General features: G+C 54.9%; 5 protein-coding genes across 5 annotated transcripts; all 5 read right to left on the bottom strand.

Moving 5' to 3' along the window:
- Window positions 1–228: 228 nt before the first annotated feature.
- BBA_09731 (F-box domain-containing protein) lies at window positions 229–2,067 on the bottom strand (the record flags this gene model as incomplete). Its single annotated transcript, XM_008604828.1, has 1 exon — window positions 229–2,067. One exon carries the CDS (start codon window positions 2,065–2,067, stop codon window positions 229–231), a length of 1,839 nt encoding a protein of 612 aa, XP_008603050.1.
- A 1,125-nt stretch (window positions 2,068–3,192) lies between these two features.
- BBA_09730 (methylmalonate-semialdehyde dehydrogenase) lies at window positions 3,193–4,997 on the bottom strand (the record flags this gene model as incomplete). Its single annotated transcript, XM_008604827.1, has 2 exons — window positions 3,193–4,247; window positions 4,304–4,997. The coding sequence occupies 2 exons, from the start codon at window positions 4,995–4,997 to the stop codon at window positions 3,193–3,195; spliced, it is 1,749 nt and encodes a 582-aa protein (XP_008603049.1).
- Window positions 4,998–5,924: 927 nt separating this feature from the next.
- BBA_09729 (calreticulin family protein) lies at window positions 5,925–7,794 on the bottom strand (the record flags this gene model as incomplete). Its single annotated transcript, XM_008604826.1, has 4 exons — window positions 5,925–6,410; window positions 6,463–7,247; window positions 7,302–7,593; window positions 7,684–7,794. 4 exons carry the CDS (start codon window positions 7,792–7,794, stop codon window positions 5,925–5,927), a joined length of 1,674 nt encoding a protein of 557 aa, XP_008603048.1.
- Window positions 7,795–9,503: 1,709 nt separating this feature from the next.
- Window positions 9,504–10,319, bottom strand: BBA_09728 (uncharacterized protein; the record flags this gene model as incomplete). Its single annotated transcript, XM_008604825.1, has 2 exons — window positions 9,504–9,992; window positions 10,170–10,319. The coding sequence occupies 2 exons, from the start codon at window positions 10,317–10,319 to the stop codon at window positions 9,504–9,506; spliced, it is 639 nt and encodes a 212-aa protein (XP_008603047.1).
- Window positions 10,320–12,528: 2,209 nt separating this feature from the next.
- Window positions 12,529–21,888, bottom strand: BBA_09727 (beauvericin biosynthetic protein; the record flags this gene model as incomplete). The annotated part of the gene is made up of 1 exon (XM_008604824.1): window positions 12,529–21,888. The coding sequence occupies one exon, from the start codon at window positions 21,886–21,888 to the stop codon at window positions 12,529–12,531; it is 9,360 nt and encodes a 3,119-aa protein (XP_008603046.1).
- Window positions 21,889–24,126: the final 2,238 nt, after the last annotated feature.

The following is a 24,126-nucleotide window of genomic DNA, read 5'->3' as shown; positions in this document are numbered from 1 at the left end:
ATCTGAAACCAAAATTTTCCCGACGCCTTGCAAAAGCTCATGTTGACAAAGGCTGAACCTTGTATGAAAAATCCGCAGAGTGTCGATGCCTCGCAAAGGACGCCTCTTGCTGAAGACTCGATACGCTGTCCACTTACGAATTGACGAAGATCAATGAACGCCGCTGTGTCCCTATGTAGATGCGAAGAAAATGGAAGCAAAAAAGGCCAAGAAAAAATAGACACCTATTTAGAAATGCATAATGGTGATGGAACCATGAGGATTTTGTCCAACCAGCCACCTCTCGTCGCCGCAAATGTATCCTGCGTTGAGGAGCTTTGACCAGGCATCGTCCTCGAATTGAACCTCTCGGGTCATCGCTGCCGACCAATCCGACATATCGTCGCTTTCCTCGTCGATCGGCTCGTCGGCGTCGCCCTGTCGGTGTTCCTCTCTGCTTGCAGCACTACTGCTATGCGCCTGCTTGACGAGATTGCTGCGGCTCGCCTTTGATGTTGTTGTCGTTGACGAGGACGACGATGATGGGCGGCGCGGGCGGGGCTCAGCGGGTCGCGCGACACCGTGGATGCGCAGCCTGGGCTTGATGTGAACGGACAGCGTCTCGAGCATGAAGCAGTGGCGGGCGCTGAAACGCACGCCGGCGGCGGCGTCGTTGGCCTCGCAGACAGTCAGATACGGAAAGTCGTCGTGGCGCCAGCACGGACACCGGCCGGCCCACGTCTCCATATCCACAACGCCGCCCCCGGGCCCGCCGCCGCCGCCGCCCCCGGGCGGTCGGGTGCCACGCCAGCAAAATTGCATCTGGCTCACATCGGGCTGCTGGACCTTGCCGCACTCATCGACCCAGCGCGGGCCGCCGGTCAGCGGGATGCCGGTTGACTTGACGTGGTGCAGCCGCGGCGGGGTCGAGCTGCTGTGGGGGCCGGCGGACCAGCGGTGCTCCTCCTCGACGAAGAAGACGTGTCCCACGGTGGTGCGCGTGGCGGGATCCCAGGTGCAGTCGTCGAGGCGGAGGCATCGCAGCGTGGGCGTGCGGCGCTGCCGGACGCCCCAGTGATCGAGTTGCGGGTCGGCCAGCTGCGCAATAATGTGCGGGCCGCCGCCAATCGCCGCGGCGTCAATCTCCCAGATGACGAGCCTCTCGCGCGGCTCGTGCTCGCCCCACGGCGAGCGCGAGGGCTGCCATATGTAGATTGCGTAGTGTGTGCTGTTGTGCGCAGAAAAGAAGCGGTCCTGGTGGCGCAGCAAGAGGCCGAGACGGTGAATCTTCCATTCCGCGCGAAACGTCACGGCGCATACCGCCCCTCTCGCCTCTCCGTTGTCGTCGTTGCTGGGTCTATCCTTTGCATATTTTCTCACCGTGTACAGATCCTCCTCTTGGTGGCTGGGGTCGTCGCTCTTGCCCTGTACCCTCCCGACGGCGTAGAACGTGGCATAGTGGCGGTGCGCGCCGGCATCCTCGCGCATAGCCTGCTTCTCGCACCACTCAATGATCAAGGTGTCGTGGTTCAGGCGCACACGCCGCACCATCCTGCCTTCGGTCGTAAACGGCACCGGCCACGTGCGACCGGTGTCGAGGTCCCGGAGGGCGTAGCGCCGCCCCGCGACCGGGTGCACGAGCAGGCCGGCGGCGGCGTCGCACGTCCACGAGGGGTCCCAGTAGTGAAAGGTGGCCGTCTTGTCGTCGAGGCGCAGGACGCGGTGCCAGGGCGTGACGCCGCGCAGCAGGTGGTCGTCGGTCCTGTCCGCCGTGGGCGCGAGCACCGTTTCCGTCACGCGGGGCGTCGCGGTGCCGAGGTGGTGGTAGCGGCGGGCGGTCGCGGCCAGCGCGCGGGACCAGGGCACGCGGTCGAGGAGGGCGTGGTCGCCGCGGCGCAGAAGAAGCCGCAGTTCGCGGGACTCGATGGCGCGGGGGAAATAGTGCAGCAGCAGGCTGATGCACAGCTCGTCACGGGTCAGCGCTGCGTAGACGGCCCGGGACAGGCGCCGCGCGGCGATGGCCTCGCGCGGGGCGAGGTACGAGATGATCTCGGCAAAGATGGTGTATGGCAAGTCGGCGAGATCCATGGTGGTGGTGGTGGTGGTAGTAGCGACTGTCGATGATGGTGACGTTATCGGCCGGAGACGGGTCCGGGATGAGGGCCGGAGCGCAGCTTGTACAAGGTTAAGCTGCCCCAACGACGGCGGGTATCATGCTCGTCGTCGTCCTCGTCCTCGTCCTCGTGCTGGTGCTGGTGGTGTATGTAGGAGGAAGTGCATCGACCGTGTCGCGTTTGTCATTGTGGACGTAGGTGGCGGCGGCAGTAGCTGCCATGTGACTTTTGCATTGAGTTGTATTAGCATAAACCTTGGGGTCGAAGCCGACAGCAGTAGCGGAAAGGCTATTTTGAGAGTATAGATTTTTTTTAAGATTTCGAAAAAATACAACAGACAAACCTTGTTGTTGTTGTTTCTTTTTATTGAGCGGATATTCAGATGGACAATGTGCTCTCGGGTATATCGATTGCTCAAGATGATTCGGTATCCATCACAGGGTGTGGGTGGTTTCCATCAAACTAGGTAGGTGGTTTCCACAATGGAAAGCTGCCATGTTGAAAATTATCTCCATCCAGTTTAGTGCGCGGGACGGAAATAGGCAACCGTTGAACAAGTTATATTATGAAGTTTTTTTTTTGGTAGTCAGTTTAATCCGGATCTGGTTCATTTGTTCTCGTGTTGCAAGGGTGCACTCACCCACGCGCGTGCTCTGCTTATTCCCGCGACAAGACGGCCCTCCACGCCGTCAATGACGCAGCGACGCAGCATCATTACTCCCCGGGCCAGTCAACAGCCAAAAAAAAAAGGGATAATAAGGTGTCCTGTCTGATGAGCGCTTCACCACAGCCGATTCGACATGCCAAAGGAAAAAAAAAAATTTAGATTTGTCCTTTATTCTATTCTGATGCAGTAGAAGAAAAGTAGGTCAATACAACTTAATATCATGGTACGTTTACCTTCCAGCAAATTGCCAACATCATGGCACGCATAACCACACACATGTCACTGCTTTCACGTGCCAACAACTAGAGTCTTGATAACAAATCGAGCTTTTTTTTTCCTTTGCTGATTTTTGACCTATTTCCACTGCCAACGCAAAACTACTTCATAGTATCAAAAACACAACAAGCCTCCCTCTTCACCGCCGCCTCCTCCTTACTGCAGCGTCGGCATAGCTAACGACGCCTTCTTGGCCACGGCGTCGTTGCTCTGCCACAGAGCCGTGACAGTCTTGAGCTGCGTGTAAAAGTTGATGCCGGGCTTGCCGTAAAAGGTGCTGGCGCCGCCGCCGGCGATGCTCTTCTTGTTGCCGGTGAAGGAAAACATGGGCAGAGGGACGGGGATGGGGACGTTGATGCCGACCTGGCCGGCCTGGATGTTGCGGCGAAACGTCTCGGCCGTGGGACCCGACTTGGTGAAGATGGCAACGCCGTTGCCGTACTCGTTCTTGTTGATGAGGTCGATGGCGTCGTCAATGGTGTCGACGTTGAGGCAGACGAGAACGGGGCCGAAAACCTCTTCCTTGTAGCACGTCATGTCTGGCGTCACGTTGGAGATGATGGTGGGGCCGATGAAGTTGCCGTTGGGGTACTTGGTGGGCGCGAAGCCGCGGCCGTCGAGCAGGATGGTGGCGCCCTCCTTCTCGGCCGACGCGATGAGCTTCTCGATGCGATCCTTGCTGTGCGGGGAGATGACGGGGCCGAGGTCGGCGCCGTCCTCGAAGCCGCCGTCGACCTTGAGCTTCTGAGCGCTCTCGGCCACCTCGGACAGCCACTCCTTGGTCTCGCCCACCATGACGAGGGTGCTGAGGGCCATGCAGCGCTGGCCGGCCGCGCCAAAGGCGGCACCGACGACGCTGTTGATGAAGTGGTTCTTGTTGCAGTCGGGCAGGACGGCGGCGTGGTTCTTGGCGCCAAGGTTGGCCTGCACGCGCTTGCCGTTGGCGGAGCCGCGCGAGAAGATGTACTCGCCGGCCTTGTTGCCGCCGACGAAGCTAATGGCCTTGATGGCGGGCTCGTCGAGGATAAAGTCGACCGTCTTGTGCGCGCCGTGGATGACATTGACGACGCCGTCGGGGAAACCAGCCTTTTGCACGAGCTCGGCCAGAATCATGGCCGCGCCGGGGTCGCGCTCCGAGGGCTTCAGAATGAGGGTGTTGCCGGTGATGGTGGCGATAGGGATACACCAGAGAGGAATCATGGCGGGAAAGTCTAGGTGAATCAGTTAGTGAGGGCTGGACAATTATACATGGTCATGTTCGTCTTACTAAAAGGGCAGATGGCGGCGACAACGCCCAATGGCTCGCGGTAGGTTCTTGTCTCCATGTCCTTGGCAACCTCGAGCACCTCGCCCTTGAGCAGCTCGGGGGCGCCGCAAGCCGCCTCGGCGACCTGCAGACCACGCAGGACGTCGCCCTTGGCGTCGGCAAAGGTCTTGCCCTGTTCGAGGGTAATGCTGGCGGCGAGGCGGTCCCAGTTCTCGCGGATGAGGGCGACAAACTTGAACATGATTTGCTGGCGATGCAGCACCGACGTGTTGCGCCACGTCTCAAACGCCTTTTCGGCGCTGGCGACGGCGGCCTTCATCTCCTCGTCGGTCATTTGCGGGACGCGGGTGACGAGGTTGTTGGTGGCCGGGTCGGGCAGATCAATAAAGCTGGACGCTTTGGACTGGACAAACTTGTTGTCGACAAAGTATGGCGTGTCCTCGACCGACTGAATCTTGTCGTGCGTCGTCGGGTAGCTGGTGGCGGTCGAGGTCAGGGTGGCGGCGGCGGTGGCAGGACGCATCTGCCGGGCCGTGGCGTGGATGCGTCGTGCGGCCACGGCGGCCTGGCTGCTCTTGCTTGACGACGACGACGACGACGACATGGCGGCGAGCGAGGAGCGAGGAGCAGCAGACGAGGCGGGCGAGCGGGTGGCGGCGCTGACAGAGACGCTGCGGGAGATGAGCCGACGCATCTTTACAATCAACGGAGTCGATTGGCGTTCCAATCGCTAGAAAGGATTGTAGGATATGGTGAAGATGGTTAGAGGAAAACAACCTACAAAAATCTTGAAAAGCAAAGAACAAGAAAAGGAAAGGACCTTTGGGGGCCTTCTTATCTGGGGCGGGAATTTGTTCTTTGTCCAGACCGGCCGTGGGGTCGGAACGTTTTACAAGTACCAGAAGGCGCGGTTACGGTCGGGGTATTCGAGAAACATTGTGGGGCCCCCCAGCCTTTTCACCCACACAGTTTGCTAGGCCGCCGGCTTCCGCGGTGGCGAGGGCGCAGCCCGTTTTGTACTTGAATGCAGCGGCCGTCTCGCTTTTTTTCCCTCCGTTACCGGCACGACGGGGGGCGAGGGGGGTTGCTCTGGCTATCCGCCCACGATGGCTTCAACATTTCGACCGACGCTCTCTCTGTTTGTTGGCTGGTCGTGAGCCACCATGACGATTGTGTAGACACCATGCGGGCTACCCATCAAGTTACCCAGAGGGCGCATCTACCCAGATCTGACTCAAGGTGGAACAAGCGGAGCAATTTCAAGGCACACTGGTATTTCTCGGAAATCCTGGTCCCTTGCGAAGCTTGGCGACTTTGAACTCTATCTTTACAAGTGACACATTTTCGTCTTGACAAGTTACTTATCAACATGGCTTCAGCAATACCCCTCGGAGATTGAATCAATCAAAATCACATTTCCTAGTTTCTAATTCTGGCAAAATTGCCAACTAGCATCCCCACACAGCTCTAACTTGATGGCTTAAAACATTGCGTCGTGCAAACGTACACATCTGGCTTCATCTCAAATTCCAGCTTTAATCACAAGTAATTTCATTTTGGTATTCCGCCTCGTCATGCCTTTCACAGCCCTTCACCCCCATCTCAGATCTGTACATGTGCTCTAGTTCTGGCTACGGGTATTACGCTTAGTAGCTTCACCCTTGCCCTTATCGGCACCAGTCGTGGTGGCCTTGGAGCCTTCCTCCTTCTTGCTCTTCTCAGCCTTCTTGCCCTGAGCGGGAGCGGCGCCGCTGCCGAAGCCAATGAGGGCAAGGACAAGACCAATGAAGGAGACGAGAATGGCGCCAATACCAGCAGCCACCTCGGGGACGAATCGGACGGCCTCGATGGGGTCGCGCTGAGCAATGGTAAGGAACAGATCAACCTTTTCGCGGACGTAGAGGACAGGGTCATCGAGGAATTTGAGGTCAGAGGGCGACTTGGGGTCCTCAGGCTTGGGCTTGTCAGCTTCAGCCAGAGCCTTTTCGGCGGCGTGCTTGGGAGCAAATGTCTCGGCAGCAAGCTTCTCGGCGTCGGCTACCGAGTGACCAATGTAGATGTTGTCAAAGAGGATGTCACTCTGCATGGTCCAGATTTCGAAACCAATCTGAGAATGGTCAGTCAAAGTCGTTGACGTTTTGAGGTTAAAAAACACTTACAGCTCCCATGGGCTCAAAGTTGGCGGGAGTCTTGTCCTCGAAATAGGCAGGGTTCTTGATCTTGCGAGGAGCCCAAGGTCCCTTGTAGTCGGGGTTGTCAATGTAGGGAGCGGTCCACTTGCCCTTGTAGTCGGGGTTCTTCTTCAGGGGCTTCTCCCAAGGACCACAGCCAGAGACATCGGCGCACTTGGGGTTAGGAACGGTAGGGGCGACCCAGTCACCATCCTCCTCATCATCCCAATCCTCGGGCTTCTGAGCTTCGGGGTCAGCGACGGTGAGGGGCTCCTTATCGAGCCAGTCCTCAGGCTTGGTAGCATCCTCGTCGACAATCTCGAAGGGTGCCTCCTCATCCCAGTCCTCAGGCTTCTTGGCCTCGGGGTCAGGAATGCGAGCCTGATCAACCCAGTCCTCAGGCTTGGTATCCTTCTCGTCGTCGATCTCGGCGGGAGGGTTAACGGCAGGAGAAAAGTCCTCGAGAAGAGAACCAGACTTGACCTCCTCGCCGTTCTGTCGGATGGCGTAGGTGTTGTTGGGATTGACAATCAAAGTGTAGAGCTCCGTTGTCTTGACAATCTTGGCCGTAGGGGGGGAGGTGAGGTGCTTCTCCTCGTACTCGCCAGTCTTGGGGTTCTTGTGGTTGAAGATGAAGTGCACCTTGTTGGTGTGGCCGCACTTGTCGGGACCAAACATGATGACGTAGGGAGTAGCATTGCTGAACTCGTCCTGGTGGAGGGCCTTGTTGTCGCGCAGAAGCTTCATGTAGGCACCACCACATTCGAGGCCGTCTGCGAAGCCGGGTCAGCGATTGCGCGGCGATGGATCGAGTGACGTTAACTTACTCTGAAGTTTGACCTCGTACTGGACGACGAGAGTCTTGCCCTTGTTGTCAATCTTCTTGGGGAACTTGGCGGAGATGGCGTGGTGGGCGGCAGGGTTCTTGACAACGAGACCATTGTCGCCCTCGGTGCCCTTGTAGACGGTAGGCTCCTCAACAGCCCACTGACCGACGTAGGCCCATTCCTCTTCCTCCTTGTCGGCGCCCTTCATATCCTTCTTGGCGGTGGAAGGTTTCCAGCGCTTCTCCCAATCATCGGTAAATTGTTCGAGGAAGTCGGCCTTGATGGCGGTGGGCTAGAGGAAGGTAGAGTCAGCGAGGTGTGCTTTTAGGTGGCAATCGGCGGCGACGATGCGACTGTTGCCATTGAGACGAGGCAGACTCACAGTGAAGGTGGGAAGCTCAACGGCAACGGGCGAAGCCTCAGCCTCGTCAGCGTGAGCGACTCCAGCGAGCACGACGGCCGCAGTGGCAGCGGCAACAGAGTTGAACTTCATGATGCGAAATGTGGACAGATGAGCCAGGGAAAGGGGAGACAGAGGGGGGAATCAAAAGAGAAACTGGCAGATGGGCAGAAATGTGCCAATGACGACCCAGCGCTCAAAAGGGCAGAGAGAAATACCAAGGGTGAGGTTGGACAGAAGAAGAGAGATGGAAGAGAAGAGACAAACGATGAAGGAATTCGGGTCTTAGATGAGGAAAGCTACCCCGACATAAAGGACACGTTGATTTGAGGACCCTAAAATTTATGCGGGGGTTGGTTGAGCTACAACCGGGTGGGGACTTCCATGTTGCCATCTTGTGGCCTTTCGGGGCCTTTCTGGTGCCTCTTTGGCTCCTCTTTGGTACTCCTTTGGTGCATCTTTGGTGCGTCTTTAGCTCTCTCTATTAACAATTTAGCCGTTTCTCAGCGCGAGCCGCCCTGTGCTAACAGAATTCGAAAGTGGCCCAGGTGTCCCAGAGCGCGTTTACAGGAGCCTAGGTACGGCGGCAGATACCTGGTCTCTAGTGGCCCTTTTCGCCGGGATGTTGGTAGAATGCTATCGAAACCCGCTCCCAGGAGCCGCCTCAGATTGTGATGGGTCCGTGTTAACCGGATTGATACGACAAAAATGCACATTGAACTTTGTTTGCTACTGGAAACACTGCTGCAACTTCTGTCTTTACTGAGTACGAATAGCAGCAATTCTTTGTCCTCGCTGCTGCTGACTGGTAGACTCTTCCCTACGCCCAGAATGGCAGGAGCACCAGTTGCTATTGGTAGTTACTACCTGCCCCAAAGAGCTATTGTAGTGGAGCACTCGTGCATTCACCTCTGGCTCACCTCGAAGACTCTCCAGGCCACGTGTGCCTGCCTGTGAAGCAGTCAATGGACAGATGTCGCGCATGAACAATAATTGCCAAATCAAATCTACCCAGACACTCGCGGACGAGTCATGCACTTCAACAGAAATGCGCTTGTGGGCGTTTGCCTTCGAATAACTGTAAAACACACGTAGGCTCGACTAAGATTATTAAGGGGCCCATTTCCAGGTTCTCTCATCAACCTCTTTCCAAAATTTGTCCCACAGCCACCATCGGCCAGCTCTCCACACTCAAATACTCGCCTGGGCAAAGCTCCCGATGGCATGCCACTGATGGCGGTTTGCTTTTTGACAAGAGACGACTGCTAATTGGCTCTCGACAATCTAGATGCCGTTGATACATCGTGACTCGACATTTATCAGATTGGAAGAGTCAAGGGCTGTCACTACACCCGCCAGGTGAATCGCTGTGGATAGCTAGCCTGGCACGGACATTGCATCTCGGAATTCTAGATCGCCGCCGAGAGTAGCGCAGTGACTAATAAACACTACGATCGGAATATCCAGAAGATGGCTTGGCCACTGCAGGTTGCGGGAGGAATTTCTTGGGGCTCAAATGGTTCACAAGACGGCATCTTGCGTATAGGAGAACTCACGCGCGATGGAGCTATTCGTGAAGCTAGCATAACAAGTCCCGAGATGAACCGTGATGTATTAAGCCTGGCGCCGCAAATTGCGACCCCAGATCAAGCAACTATATGTGACTTGCCAATTACGACTTGCCAGTCCACCCCTGGCCCGCTGCCCCTTGAACATCCTGATCGCATTACATCCTCACGCCACATCGAAAGCACGTGACGTAGCTCAACGTAAATCAACAATGAAACAAGACGCGGCATAATTTACAGAGCAAAGAGGGCAGCAACGAGACCGAGGCCGGCGGCGGAGACACCAGTCAGGCCAGCGGCGGCGTTCTGGGTGGAGGAAGCGGTCGAGCTGGCGGAGGTGGTCGACGAGCCCGAGGAGCCGCCCGAGGTCCTGGAGGCGCTCTGGGAAGCAGAGGCGGCCGAGCTGGAGGCAGAGCTAGAGGCGGCGCTGACCTGGGAGCTGGCGCTGGAGGCGGCGCTGGAGGCGGCGCTCGAAGCAGCGCTGGAGGCGGCGCTAGAGGCTGTGGCGGCGACGGAGCTGCTGGCGCTGGAGCCAGAGTTGCCAGAGTTGCCGGAGGAGCCGTTGTCGGGAGTGCCAGATCCCGGAGTGAAGTAGTACTTGTCGCTGCAGGCCTTCAGGCACTTGGCGAACTCCTCCGTCTGGGCAGGGCTGCCGTCACCCTGGGGGCACTTGGCCGAGCACTCGGTGGTCTGGTTGACCTGACTCTCGTCGGGGTAAGGGACCTACAGAGAAATGTGTCAGCCTCGAGAAGCAAGTAAAGGAAGAAGGAATCCCGAGTAGGAGTGGATTGGGGTTCGCGGGCTTGTCTTGTCAGGGACCATGCCCTGCTCGCCCAGACAGATCTGGGCCTCGTGCATGTGCAAAATGAGCCACTCGTGTAGCGAGGGTTGGATACTTACACCGGCACAGCGAGCCGAGCATTTGACGTCGCCGTTGCAGTTCTTCAGGCAAACCTCCTGAGAGGAGGTGGGAGCCCAAGCACTGGTGGTGGAGGACTGGGCCGAGACGACGGCGGCGGCGCCGAGAGCGAGAACAGCAGTGAAGCGCATTTTGATAATGGTATTAAGGTTGGTGATATTTAGGGTATTAGACGATGATTAAACGAAAGGCAAAGCGAAGCAGCGAATGGCTTGATATAACGAATGTATGAGCGGTACGGGATGTGGAAGGGGGAAGGGGGCACGTCGGGGGGAGGACGCGGGCTGGGCCTCTAGTTATATTAGCTTTTTTGTGCTCCGTATCATGACTACTCCGTATGTACATTCAGCGGCGCCACCGCCAACCTGAATTGGGTGTGTGTGTGACTGGGCGACACATTTCCGGGGGGGCGAATGCAGGTGGACAATAGTACGAGGTCTCCATGCAAAAAGGCCGTCTAACATGACGAAGCTTGGACCCGTTGCAAGGTCACCACCGACTACCCGCAACAAAGGGCCAAGATGGCGCCCCAAAGACTCCAAGCACCTTCTTGGCGTTGTGAGCTAATAAATACCAGTTGACCAGTGCCAGTATTCGTCGATCGCAACCGTTGTCTGCAACGGCATGGGCATGTACAGTACCTTGACGTTTCGCAGGTGGCAGGGTTGCAGGCACGGATATTTCCTGCGGGCCAAGCGTGTGATGGCATTGTAATTAGCTGTTTGTTAGCGTAAGCTGGAGACATGGGGGGGGGCTAAAGAGCTCGTTTTCCCCAGAGCTCGAGCAAAAAGAGGCTTTCCAGCTGCCGCTGTGTCGCTCATCAATCTGGTTGTTTTGTCTCTCCTTCGAGATGTACGCAGGGGAAGGCTTGTCCGGAGAGGCTTGTCTGGCCCTCTCTGGGGGGGGGGGGGAGGAGGCTTGTCTGGGGAGAGAAATGATGGGCTTTTTGCTTCTTTTTTTCCAATCCGGTCCGTCAGACGGGATGCAAATTGGAAATGAGCTCCCCCTAATAAAATAAATTTACCACGCTATTACCCAACTCTGCCTGGCGTCTTTGCCCCTCCCCTGGCTAGAAAAATTAGTTTGCACATGCTCCAGCCAATCCCCTTGCTCATTTCTCATTTATTACCAGTACTAATTTTTCCCTCGCCCAATTAATTCGCGATGGGCCGACTGGCTGCGCTCTTCCGTACCAGAAAGGCAAATCTAAAAGAAACCGCAGGAGGAGAAAAAATAAAAAAAAAAGGAAACCAGCAAAGCACTGCAAACAATCAATGCGCATGAATACCAATGAACCGAGGGACCACTGGGATCAGCGATCTGTGGCTATTTCCAGGCCCAGTGTTGTCCCTCGTATTTGCCCTCGCTGTTTTGTTGTTGACTTGGCGCCGCCACGACACGCACACGCCTTGTTCACAGCGGAGTCAGTCCAAATGCCTGAAGTGATCGACGACCGTATCTCTAAATCGGGACCTCGTTTTGGACTATTTCCTTTTTTTTTTTTTTTTCCTCTTGTTTCTTAAGTTTGCCGTATTTCTTCCTTGGCCGCAGTCTGTACCAAGTAGACAACGTCGCCGACGTCACTCGTTCCATCGTTGGGGTCATCCATCGTCCATCGCCCCATTCCACCAAGCAAATCGAGCTATGCACAGCGGGGACCGACAAAAAAAAAAAGACCTAGTAAATATTTAGTTAGGAGATGTTGCTAGAAAAAAGATGCCATTTCCCCTTGGTGAGATTTGTGAGATTTCCAGTCCTTTCTTTCCGTCTTGAGACAGTGCAGGCGCCAAAAGGCATGTTTCTCTCGGCCTGCAAGCCCTAGTCTCAAAACATGCGACGGGCTTTTTTCAAGGGCCAGAATCTGTCACTTGTGTAAAAAGTAAGAATACCAAAGTGACAGTTTATTACAGAGTACTCCGTATTTACAAAACACGGTGTACAAACTGGTACAATGCTGCGTAGTCGGCAGCACATGCATAAAAAATGCGTTACATGTCACACTGCAGGGCGGCCGCCGTGTTGCTTGTAATACCGGAGCGATACACCCTCCACCTCCGGCAAATACGATGGCTCGCCCTAAGCTGCCAATTAGGGGTGGCAAACAAGTTACGTGGACATGGCCGATCAAGAGTAAAAACTTGGTTCCATCTCTCTATTTCACTTGATCATTACTCATTATTCATTCGGTATTACTGGTATAATCAAGGAAACATCACATGCCCTAAAAATATTTTAACTAGGGCCTTTTCAATCCGTAGTGCCAAGAAGGTACACCCCCAGTTACCCACTTCCCACTATGTGCCTTTTCCGGGTCAAATCCCCCGCGCTGCCAAACATCTTTCACAAAGCCGAGTTTAGACTCTCAAACAGTCTACACACCTCTTCCATCAGGTATGCGGCCCTCTCTTCACTAAACAGCCTCGTCTTTGCGACCACGGTAACTTGCAAGTGCACGCCATCCGGCTCAACCTCTCCTGCGATGCCCAGGTCGTACACGGGCTCCTCCTTGAGCAGCGCATCCTTTCTGGCCAGCACGCCCATCTCGACCCGCTGCTGCTCCATCTCGCTCTCTGGGTGGTATGAAAAGTCGTGGTACGTCACGCAGCACGCGTAGTTGTTGGCCGTCGCCGGCCAGTTTGTGCAGCTGCGTCGGACCTCGTCAAAATCGAGCGTCTCAAACGGCAGGCTCAGGAGGTACTGGTCTTGCATGTCGCGGAGCATCTGCCGGTGGTTGTCGTCGTCGTCGTCGTCGTCAATGATCCGGGCGCGCACCGGTACGGCATTGGTGCACGGCCCGACAATGTTTTGCCAGCTCACCGGCAGGCCTTGCCGCCCCGACACGATCCGGCCAAACACGACGTCCTTGGCGCCGGTTTCTCGAGACAGCACGAGAGCACAGGCAGCGTTGAAGACTGTCGCCTGCGTAATGATGCTGCTGCGGACAGCCTGCAGAGGAATGCTAATAATCTTTGTCGCGTGCAATGTCCGCGCTGCTTCCACTTCTAGCTCACGGCCACCAGCATCGACATGGCCAAGCACAGTGATTGGCGTATCTTGTATGACATCGCGCCAAAAGTCACAGCCGGCTTTGCGCGTGTGGTCCATGTATTGCATGTACCGTGAGAACTGATTCGCTGGCAGCAGGGACCGGCCTTTGTAAAGCATGTGCAGATCGCGCACGACGTGCTCCAAACTCAAGCCATCATAGAGGGCGTGAGAAAGACAAAGCAAGACTCGTACTGAAGACGCCTGCTTGAGAATGGTGAATTGTATCAGTGGTTGCCCGAGATGGACGGGCACCTCCAAAATTCTGTCCACGAAATCGTTCGTCGCCGCGTGGACGTTTTCCTCCGTCTCGACGACATTAATCTGTAAATCAAAGTGCTGCAAAACGACCTGATACAGTTTGCCTGCAGCTTCCACGACCACTGTCCTGAACATGTCGAAACGCTTCACCAGAGATGAGCACGCCTCGACCAGAGTAGCACAGTCTGAGTCAGGGGGAAAGTCAATGTAGAACGGCACAAGAGGCTTGGGATGTCCGGTTGATGCGTCGCACAAAAAGGCCTTTTGCATATGCGTGGCTGGATATACATCTTGAACACCGCCATGTGCACATTCAAGTTGAGGGCTTATCTCGTTTTGAAGAAAGCCTTGCAAATCTTCAACAGACAAGAGTTGAAACGCAGTGTAATCGGCCAACGTTGTCTGCTTTACTCTGTCGCTTTCCAACTGACCCAGCTCTAGGGAATTGGCGAGCTGAAACACAATTGGGTGTTCAAAGACCTCCTTCACTGATATGGTAGTATTCAATCGACGCCCAATCCGCGCTGCCAGCTTTGTCGCCATGAGCGAATGCCCGCCGAGGTCAAAAAAGTTGTCCGTGACTCCGACATCCATGCCAAGGACATTGGCAAACTCCTCACACAGCATCGTTTCCATCTCGTTACGCGGCGTTACTCCCGCCGACCCTTGCTTTGCCTGTCCACCACCATTCAAAGCCACGGGCACGACGTTTTGCAGCCCCTCGCGTATGACAACCGCAAGCTCGGAAAAGATTGGGTGATCAAAGACATCTTTGACCGTCAGGCGCGCTTTCAGTCTGTCGCCGACGCGGGATATGAGTTTTGTAGCGAGCAGAGAATGACCGCCGAGTTTGAAAAAGTGATCGCTGATGTCGACTTGCATTCCAAACGTTGCCGTGGCCTCCTCGCACAGCGCAACCTCAATGTCGCTGATTGGACAAGCTGGCGCCGACGCCAATCGCTGCGGCTGCTTCTTCTTCGTCATCGTCGTCGTCGTCGTCCGGGCTCTACGAGCCAGCTCCTTGCGGTCGACCTTGCCATTGGCGTTGAGAGGCATCTGGTCCAGCACCACAATCTTGGCAGGAATCATGTACGACGGCACCAGGGTCTGCAGCCGTTCCCGAATCTGCGCCGCGACGCGACGTCTCTGCAGCCGCTGCAGCGGTCGGTTCGTCAGGGTCGCCGAAGCTCGCAGTTCATTGTCGTCGGGGAATTGGAAGAGTGTGCGCATAGTCGGCTGAGAGGACGACGCGTGGCGGCGGTGGAAGACGGCGTCCAGCGCGCCGCTCTGCGACCACTGTCGTGCGGCACTCACCTGTACCTGGAAGCCAGACTCGGCGGCTAGCTGCGCAAGGTCCGGCACGGAGAGGGATGCCCGGCTCTCGGCGTCGGAGCGGACGGCGGATATCCAGGGCGCGCCATCCAGTGACCTGCCATCCAGCCTACTCTGTGGCGCGTCACTGCCGGTGTCATCAAGTGACTCGACAATCAGTCGCTCGAAGATGGTCTTTTCGTACGGAATATTGCAGACAGCTACGGTATCGGCGCCGGCCGAGAGACGCAGATATTCTCGAAGGACGTCGCTGCGCATCTGGGAGGCCTGAAAGTCGACCCAGTCGTCTGCCGCAATCGGATACACTGGCCGCGCCGCAGACTCCGGATCACGTAGATGGACGACGGCTGCATAGCGGTATGCGCTCAGCTCATTCGTGGCCCTTATATTCTTGGGCAGAATCTCGACGTGCTGGATCAGATTGGGATGTCGACTCGTCAGTGCTGTGAAAAAGGCTGGCTCGACGAGCAGCTCCTCCTCCCGCTCCTCCCGCTCTGCCATGTATCTCCGCACGTCGTCCCTGGTTGCCGTCTTGCCTAGTGCATGCATCGCACAGGCAGCAAGAAACTGTCGGTGTAGCGCCTGTGATCGCACATCACCAAAGAAGAGACGCCTGACGCCGCGTATCCGGACCAGAGCGTCCACGACCCGTGTCAGATATTCTACTGTGGGAAAGTACTGAACCACAGAGTTTAGTATAACAAGGTCTGGCCGCAGTCCGCTCAGCTGGTCGATATCTGTGGCGGTGCCAATGTGAACCTCGGCCCTTCCTGCGAGATTTGGCAGGGCCTTGATTGCCTTGTTGACAAACTCGACCGCGGACTTGGTGGGTTCCAGACCTACGTAGCTCTCAACAGAGCCGAGGTTAAACAAGATCATGCCTGTACCGGTTCCAATCTCCAGGACATGCCCCGGTACCTGACCGTCGCGTAGAGTACGTATCGTATCGTCGAGCCACTCCTGCATCTCCGACTTGTCGATTTCACTTCCATCGTACATGGACGTCCACCCTGTAAAGTCCTTGCCGAGAGCAGACGGGCTTATTGCATCGATGCCGTTGTACATGCTACTCTCAAACAGTTCTTGCCAACCCTCGACTTGGTTGTCTGTGGCCTCTTGCTCAACGGCATCGTCAGCAGCAACAACGAACCCAACCATTTCCGGCTCTTGTTCCTCTTGGACACCAACAACAACAATGGCTGCATCGCGAACCAGAGGATGACTGAGAATGGCAGCTTCCACCTCGGCCGACTCGATGCGGTTGCTTCGAATCTTGAATTGAAAGTCCATGCGTCCAAAGAATTCGAAAAGGCCATCTTGGCCTGCACGGTAGCGCATGCGGTCTCCGGTCCGATATGCTCTGACAGACTCGCCATTAATGATGACTTGTACGAATCGGTCTCTGTCGAGTGCTGGGTCAGTGTACCCCCGAGCGAGCCCGTCTCCGGTGACGATGAGCTCTCCCAAAACGCCGGGGCCGACAAGCTGCTGATTTGGGTCGGCAATGTAGGCTCCAGAGTTGTCTATAGCGCGACCTAGAGGGACGCCGTTGATGAAGGGGTCACTTGTATCAATCTTGTACAGGGTACTCATTACTCCATTCTCGGTCGGGCCGTAGGCGTTGTAGCAGTCACCGCGGACCAGAGTCTGTGCCTCGACTGCGTCCTGCGGATCGAACCGGTCTCCAGCGACCATGAGCATGTCGAGTCCCTTTAAGCCATCGCGGGCATTGGCTAGATACAGCTTAAGCAGCGCTGGTGTCATGATTGCACAGTTGATTCCTTCTCTCAGGAAGACGGTTTCGAGTGCTTTGGGGCTCAATGTGGTCAGATAGTCAATACAGACCAACGTGCCGCCGTTTAAAAGCATGAGAAAAATTTCATATGTCGCGCCGTCAAAGACGGTATTGAATAGATGTGCCATGATTGCTCCTCGCAACGGGGGAAAGTTTGGTATCACGCCTCGCTGCACAAGGCGTGCAATAGCACGGTGCTCAACCATGACGCCCTTTGGTCGCCCAGTCGACCCTGACGTGTACAAAACGTATGCAAGACTTTTCGCCGACGGAGGCGACAGGTCTGTCGTCTCACTGCCATTGACTACGCTTGCACCAGATTTCAAGGCGTCAGAAATGCGTACGAGCTGCAAACAAGGTAGCTCCAAGTCGGGGGCGGCCACGTCGGAGCCAAGCAGGATGATTGTGTGACGTGGTAAATCGGACAGGACGTCTCTCATACGAGAGACGGGGGATTTTGGATCAAGCGGCAGGTATGCAAGGTTTGCTTTGAGAATACCAAGAAAGGCGATGATTGTCTCGCAGGACCGTGGTGAAAGCACGCAAACCAATGATTCGGCCGGCAAGCCTTTGCGGCGAATCCAGGCCTCGAGTAGGTTGGACTGATGGTCCAGCTGAGCATACGTCAGACGTGATGATGAGTCAATGACGGCAATTGTATCAGGACAAGTAGCAACCTGGCTGCGGAAGATGTCGACTAGGCTAGAGTCTCGCTGATATTCAAGCCCCCGATGAATCTTCAAGAGGCCCATGCTGTCGAGCTCCTTTAACCCGTCAGTAAGCGGCAAAACGGATATCAAGGATTTAGGCTGCTCCAGTCCATGGCGTAGAATCTGTAAGAAGACGCTGACGACATTTTGCATCGTCTCTAGCTTGAACAATTCCGCGGCAAAGTTCAAGTAGCCGTTTAATCCGTCACGAGTTTGGAACAGGTGAAATTCAGCGTCAAAGCGCGTATATGCCTTGTTCGCCACAGGTTCCGACTCGAGACCTTCTAGCTCAAACTTGCCTAGATTTTCTTGCGAGTGCACGGCAAAGATGAGCTGTGCCAGGGGCGTCTGGGATAAATCTCTGGATCCTCCTCCTGCCGGTAGCATGGCGGACACGACGCGTTCAAAGGGGACATCTTCGTTTTCAAAAGCCTCAGTCGTTGTCCTACGGACTTGGCGTACCAAGCCCTCAAATGTATCATCATCGTCCACGGTGATGCGCATACATTGCGTGTTGACAAAGAAACCAATCAGGCGCTCCAGCTCGGGCCGGTTCCGGTTGGCAATGGGCGTGCCCACGACGGCGTCGTCGACCCCGGTGAGTCGGTAATGCGCAGCACGAAACGCGGCCAGAAGCACGGCAAACGGGGTCGTGCTGGTCACGTTGCAGAACCTGTGCAGCTTTTGGAACAGCTCGCCCGAAATCTCCACCGGTACGCTGCCAGCGTCGCCGGACAGCAAGGGTGGTCGGGGGAAATCGGTGGGCAGCTTGGCCGGCGAGCAGTCTGCGAGCTGTTTCCGCCAGTATTGAAGCTGTCTGTCATGCTCGGCGACCTGTTGACGTCTCTGCCACATGGAAAAGTCTCGATACTGTATGGGGAGCGGGCTCACGGCCGACAGAGGATCCTCGTCGCCATGCAAAACCGCTGCGTAGAGCTGGCCTAGTTCTTGCCGCAGCACGTCAATGGACCAGCCATCGGAGACAATGTGATGCATGACAATAGACAAGACATGATGGTCCTCGCCGACGCAGATGAGTGATGCCCTCCAGCCCGCCTCACAAGTCAGATCGAATGGAGTGGTCTGCTCCTGCTCAAGTGGCTGGAGGTAGCCGTCATCGCCGTGGGACGACGCATCGATAATTTTCAGCTCCTTGGCAAGTCTTTGGTGAACAATCTGCACTCCTACACCGTTTTGGTTCTCAAAGGTCGTCCGCAGGGTCTCGTGTCGCTGCTCCAACGCCAGCAGAGCAGCACGTAGAGCGTCAATGTTGAGAGCTCCCCGCATGCGAACGGCATAAGGTATCAGGTACCATACAGCTCCAATATCCAGCTGGTCGAGGAACCACAATCGACCTTGAGAGTAAGACTGCTCAACGGGTCCGTCCCAAGTCGACGCCGGAATGGTGGCAAAGGGCGTCGTGATGGTCGAGGGCGTAGAATCGCCGCTCATCACGGCCTGAAGACGAGCAAGGGTGGGATTTTGGAAAATGTCAGAGACTTTCAGCTCTAATCCAGCAGCTCTTGCCATGTTAACCATTTTAATGGCGGTGATTGAATCTCCGCCCAGCTCAAAGAAGCTTGCACCACACTTTGGAGAAGCAGGTTCAAGATTGAAACTCTGCAACCAAACCTCTTTGAGTCTGGCTTCTGGACCAGTTTCCAGTGTCTCTGCTGACTTTGACTTTTGCATTGTCTCGGGAGATTTCTTGTAAGCTTGTTGCTCTAGGAGCTTGCTGCCGATAGAGCGCAACGTCTTTCGGTCGACCTTTCCGGTGGCAGTGCGTGGAAGAGCGTGCATGCAGATGTAGCAAGACGGAACGGAATGCGGAGGAAGAACCTGACACAACTTTGCATTCATCTCTTGGGTTGCCGTTTGATCCAAAATTCGTGCATCTTTAGCGGATGCAGCACTGGAATTGTTCTTGTCCGACGAGTCTATCAAAAAGGCCGTTATGACCGTGCTGCCAGATGAACCTGAGCGCTTGACGGCTTCGGCCACAACGGTTATATCGCTTGGTACTTGTTGTCGCAGACGCGTTTCCACTGCGCCCATCTCCACGCGCTGGCCTCGGATCTTGACCTGTGAGTCTATACGACCAAGACACACCACTGTACCGTCAGCTGCGTAGCGCGCGAGATCGCCTGTTCTATAGAACTTGACACCAGCTGGCAGCTGCCTCGGAGCATACCAAGCGGGAGTTGTCTCGAGAAAGGGATTTCTGTCCGTTGCTGGAGCGGCAATGTAGCCGCGCGCGATCCCAGGACTCTCTATTAAAAGCTCGCCAACGGCACCGACGGGAGCCAAACGATCAGGATCATCAGGGTGCACGATCCAAGAATGTGCGCCTACCGCTCGGCCAATGTTGTTTGCCTCGGAAACTGGACTAATCTTGCCAATGAAACAGATGGAGCAGCTTTCGCTTTGGCCATAGCCGTCAAAGAGTCCAAGTCGAGAGGCCCAGGTGGCGTTGACAGATGCTGACATCTGTTCTCCAACCAGGATGAGAGTCTGGAGTCCCGGGACATCTTCTGGTTTAAACGTCGTCATATACGACGGTGTAGCCATCATCCAATTAACGTTATACCGCCTAATAAAGTCGGGGATGTTGTGCATGCGGTCAAGGTCGGAGGGAATGCAGACGCAGCCACCGCGTAGTAGAGTAGGCAAGATTTCCAACAGACAGGCACCGAACCCGTGAGACGCGAATTGAAGAGCACGCGCATTATGAGGGATGAGCGCGGGGCCGAATTTGGCAACACAAGAAGCAAACGCTTGATGCTCAATCATGATGCCCTTGGGGTCTCCTGTACTCCCCGAGGTGAAGATGGCGTAGGCTAGATTGTGCGGCTTTACTGTCAACTCGGACTTTTCTTGACATTGACTCGCTGAGCCTAGCGACTGAACGAAATCATCGTCGACCACAATGCAGCGACCAATGATGGCCTGCACGGTGTCTTGATGGAGCTTGGACGTGAGGGCAACCTTGGCGGATGTCTGCTGGACTATCCGAGTTGTCCGGGCTGGCGGATCTTTGGGGTCGATGAGTGTAAAGGCGTGACCGGCCTTGAGCACCGCCAATATCGAGGCAACAACCCATTTCGATTTTTCAAAGTAGACGGGCACTATCAACTGCTCGTAACCCAAGTCGAGAGATCGTATGTGAGCAGCCAGTCGCGAAGAGACATTATCCAGTTCGGAATAAGTCCATGCTCCATCCCAAGAGAATACTGCAGGATCGCTAGGGAACTCAGCGGCCCGTTTCACAAACGCACTGTGAAGCAGACTTTCCTGTACCTCCAAGGCATCAGAATTCCAACTGTCAACCTCTGCGCGGTCCTCGTGCGTCACAATGTCTAGTTGTTTCACGGAAAGAGCATCGTCCGCCGCACTCTGCAACTGCTCCATCAACCATCCCAGCTGCCTCAGAAAGCGAGCCATCTGAGGGGGCTCAATCACGCCTTGGTCGTATCTTGCGACCAACAGCGTTCCTTGACGGCTCGTCTCGCAACGCAGCAAAAGAGCACGGTCTGCACAAGGCGCAAAGCCCTCTGACTCTTGCAAGATCTGGAGAATCTCGTCGCCCGAGGCAGCGTCTTCGGAGGAGCGGCGATGATTGGTGACGCTCAGCACAGTCTGAAACCTGCACGCGGCAGACTGATCATCTCCGATGCGGCTTATGTTGCAAAGGCCGACATGCGCAAACTGGCGCATGTCGTGATTGTCGGAAGCAATGCTTTTCAAAAGGTCCGTGACAGACTGTTCCGGGCCACAATGTACGCGAAAAGGCACCACTGAGCGGGTCGGACCGTTAATGAGAAGTCGCTGTCCCTCAAACATGCACACTTGCTCGGTCACGACGCCAAAGAGCGCCTCGGAAGAGTGACTGTAGCGAGACAGGAGAACCGCAAGAGCAGCTTGACACACAGTAGTGGATGACCACCTGTGCTGGGCAGCAGAGGCCGGCCATGATATGTAGTGCTCAATCTTGGCATCGGCCTTGGGCGTAGTCAGGTGAGAAGACAGAGGAGGAAAGACGGAAGCATCGAGACCGCTCAACTGGCGCTGCCAAAATTGCGTGGCTTTTTCCTGGTCAAAAGCCCGAGGCATCTTGAGCGTGCTGGGAGAGTCCGAGTCGGAACCTCCAGAAGAGTCTGGTGTGAGCGGAAGGCTGTCTAGCTGGTCGTCTTCACTCTTGTACGCCGCCAGAACCCGCCGGAGAATGGGTTCCTGAACGGTGCTGTCCACGAGTGCAAGATGAAATACCCAAATCAGCAGTTGTTTCCTTGTATCTGGGTCTTCAAGAAGGACAAGTCGATTGCAACGCGGCCCAGCAGTGGCCGCCGTCGTCTCATCCTTCAAAACAGCTGCCTGTAAGCTAGAAGAAGAAGACCAGTATATGCGCGAAAGCACAAAGCTCTCTCTCAGTACCAGCTGAAACGACTCCCCGGTCGTTGATGTAAAGGTGCAGGCGCGCAAGGCTGGAGTGCGCCGCACAGTCTCTCTCCAAGCAGCGATGAAGCGTTGGACATGAACATGTTGCGATATTTCGTACATGGCATGACCGACGGCGTGTCTTGCATCATTGGCAGCGCAATCAAGCACATCGTACTGGAAGGGTGTACATGGGAGAATAGTCTCGATGGCATCCCTGTCCAAGCCAAAACGGCGGTTGATTTCCTCATATAGACCATTCAGATGCTCAACTGTCTCGTCAGACACTGGAAACGGAACAGTTGAGCATGGCTGCCCAGTATTGACATTTTTTAGCGGCTCCATAGGAATGTAGTACAAGAGAGTTGAAGATGATAATTGCGAGGTAAGAAGTAATGTGCAGCCAAGAGAAGAAAATTGGTCTGCGAGTATATGTGTAACTTCAATTCACAGATTGTAGCCCAAAGGTATCGGTCGTCGGAGACGAGCCTGTCGGCAATGATAGACTAGAAATAGTGACTTGTAGTGTGCGTCAGTGACCATTGCTACAAACCTTTTCATAAATGAGATTCAAACTCTATATATACGTAATTCAGAGTAATGCGTATATCAACCAGACGCTGCTACACAAGCGCTCTCGGCCGGATACCATCGGTACTCGGCCTCGCCAAAAGAACTCGAGGTAACTTGACCCCTGCATTGTATCCGGTCCAAGGCCCGATTAAACTGATCCTACCGTGGGTGATCAAGGTCTTTCCCAATGGCTGCCTTTCGTAATAGGTAGGCAGTTGCTTTTTTGCAACAAGCAGGAAGGCTTCCATCATGCCAAAGCCTAGAGTTCCGACTAGACGACTGAATCGAACTGCTGCAAGTGAACTTGTCGCTATATTTCATCAAGCTTTTCCATGGTATCTCTGCCCACTGGCATGTGGTTGCTCCTACCCAGCAAAGCTGCTCGTTCTATTTGCTGTCTTGTTTTGGTACGCAGAGCCGCAGCCAGCCACATGCCTGCGACATGTTCACATGCATCCTCAAATTTTTTGACATGTGCATCAGTCCATCTGCTTCTCCTAAAAATTTCACTTCAATACCTAAAGATGTTATCTATGACAGTACATGACCTGCATGGCACAGTTTTTCTGTTGCGCTCGGCATGGCGTGCTAAGCCGCCACCGACATCTTTGGTTTCGTCGGCTCGGCCCGCGACATTGGTAGCATTTCACTAGATGATAAGAGATCAGAAAGAAAAACATCGGATGAGATGTGCCGTCATCAGAGAACTAGAGACGCAGTATGTGCGACATTAATTATAGCATGGCGTGCTGTCAAAGCCACTTCTTGCAGCAACCTGCCGTCTCGAATGCAAGGCGCCCACTTGGCTTTGATCAAGCTCCCTGTGTTGGCAAGGCTCGAAACGCTGCAGGAAATACAATTCAGAGAGCTGAAACTTCGCCACAAACTCGCCAATATACGAGCATTCTTTCGGGGGAGTGGATCTTACATTGCATCTTGTCAATATCTCGAGCTCCTGCAGGTGTGGGTGGGGGTGTAGGCGTTCGTTGATCATATTGACGCGTGGCTTATCGAATCGGGATGCATCCGGCTGCCGACGAGATGGTGTGATTCGCGATAGTCTACAAATACACCAGTCCGGTTCGGTCTTGTATTTTGGAGCTGTATAGGCAACATTGGGCAACGTTTAGCTGTGCGTACAGGACGAACGCACCAAGGTGTGCATACACACTGTTTATCAACTTTCCTAGAACAAGTTTGTGCACAAATATGCAATGATAAGATTGAATGACATAATACTCAGCTGATATGGATGCATGCAGCCTCGACGCTTCAAAGCTGCTGAGAGATTGCTTGAGCTGCACCATGACGGGGCCAGCGCAGGAGATTTACACGAGTCGATATCCATCCAAATTCTCACATAGTGCTCTATAACTACTTTTGGATACGAATAGGCGATGATAAGGAATTTTGATTCTGGCCATTACCGTGCAAATACTGGTTTGCTGCTCTTTTTTCCCAGCTGGACGGAAACAAACGCCCGACAACTGGGCCTTGAGCAGGAGAACCCTGCAGGCCGTCAATTGCTAACCTGCTTCTTCCCAAGCCGCAATCGTTTTCTCCATATACTTGATTGGAATTATAAACTTGTTCGCTTTAATACATGTATTTGGGGCAGGACGGTGGCTGGCTGCACCTAGGCAGCAAACATGCCGGCTGGATCATCAAAGCTGCAGTCTGAGCCAACGATCGTCATCTACGCAGTTCGTATTGTCAGGAAATCATACTTGCGGATGTTAATAGTAGCTGCAGTGGTGTAAAAGGGCCCACTGACTTGTAGGAAGCCCG

This window comes from Beauveria bassiana (assembly GCF_000280675.1).
Source record: "Beauveria bassiana ARSEF 2860 unplaced genomic scaffold BBA_S00064, whole genome shotgun sequence".
Lineage (NCBI taxonomy): Eukaryota > Fungi > Ascomycota > Sordariomycetes > Hypocreales > Cordycipitaceae > Beauveria > Beauveria bassiana.
Note: the sequence above shows the minus strand (reverse complement) of the source record. Positions and strands in the feature narration are given on the sequence as shown.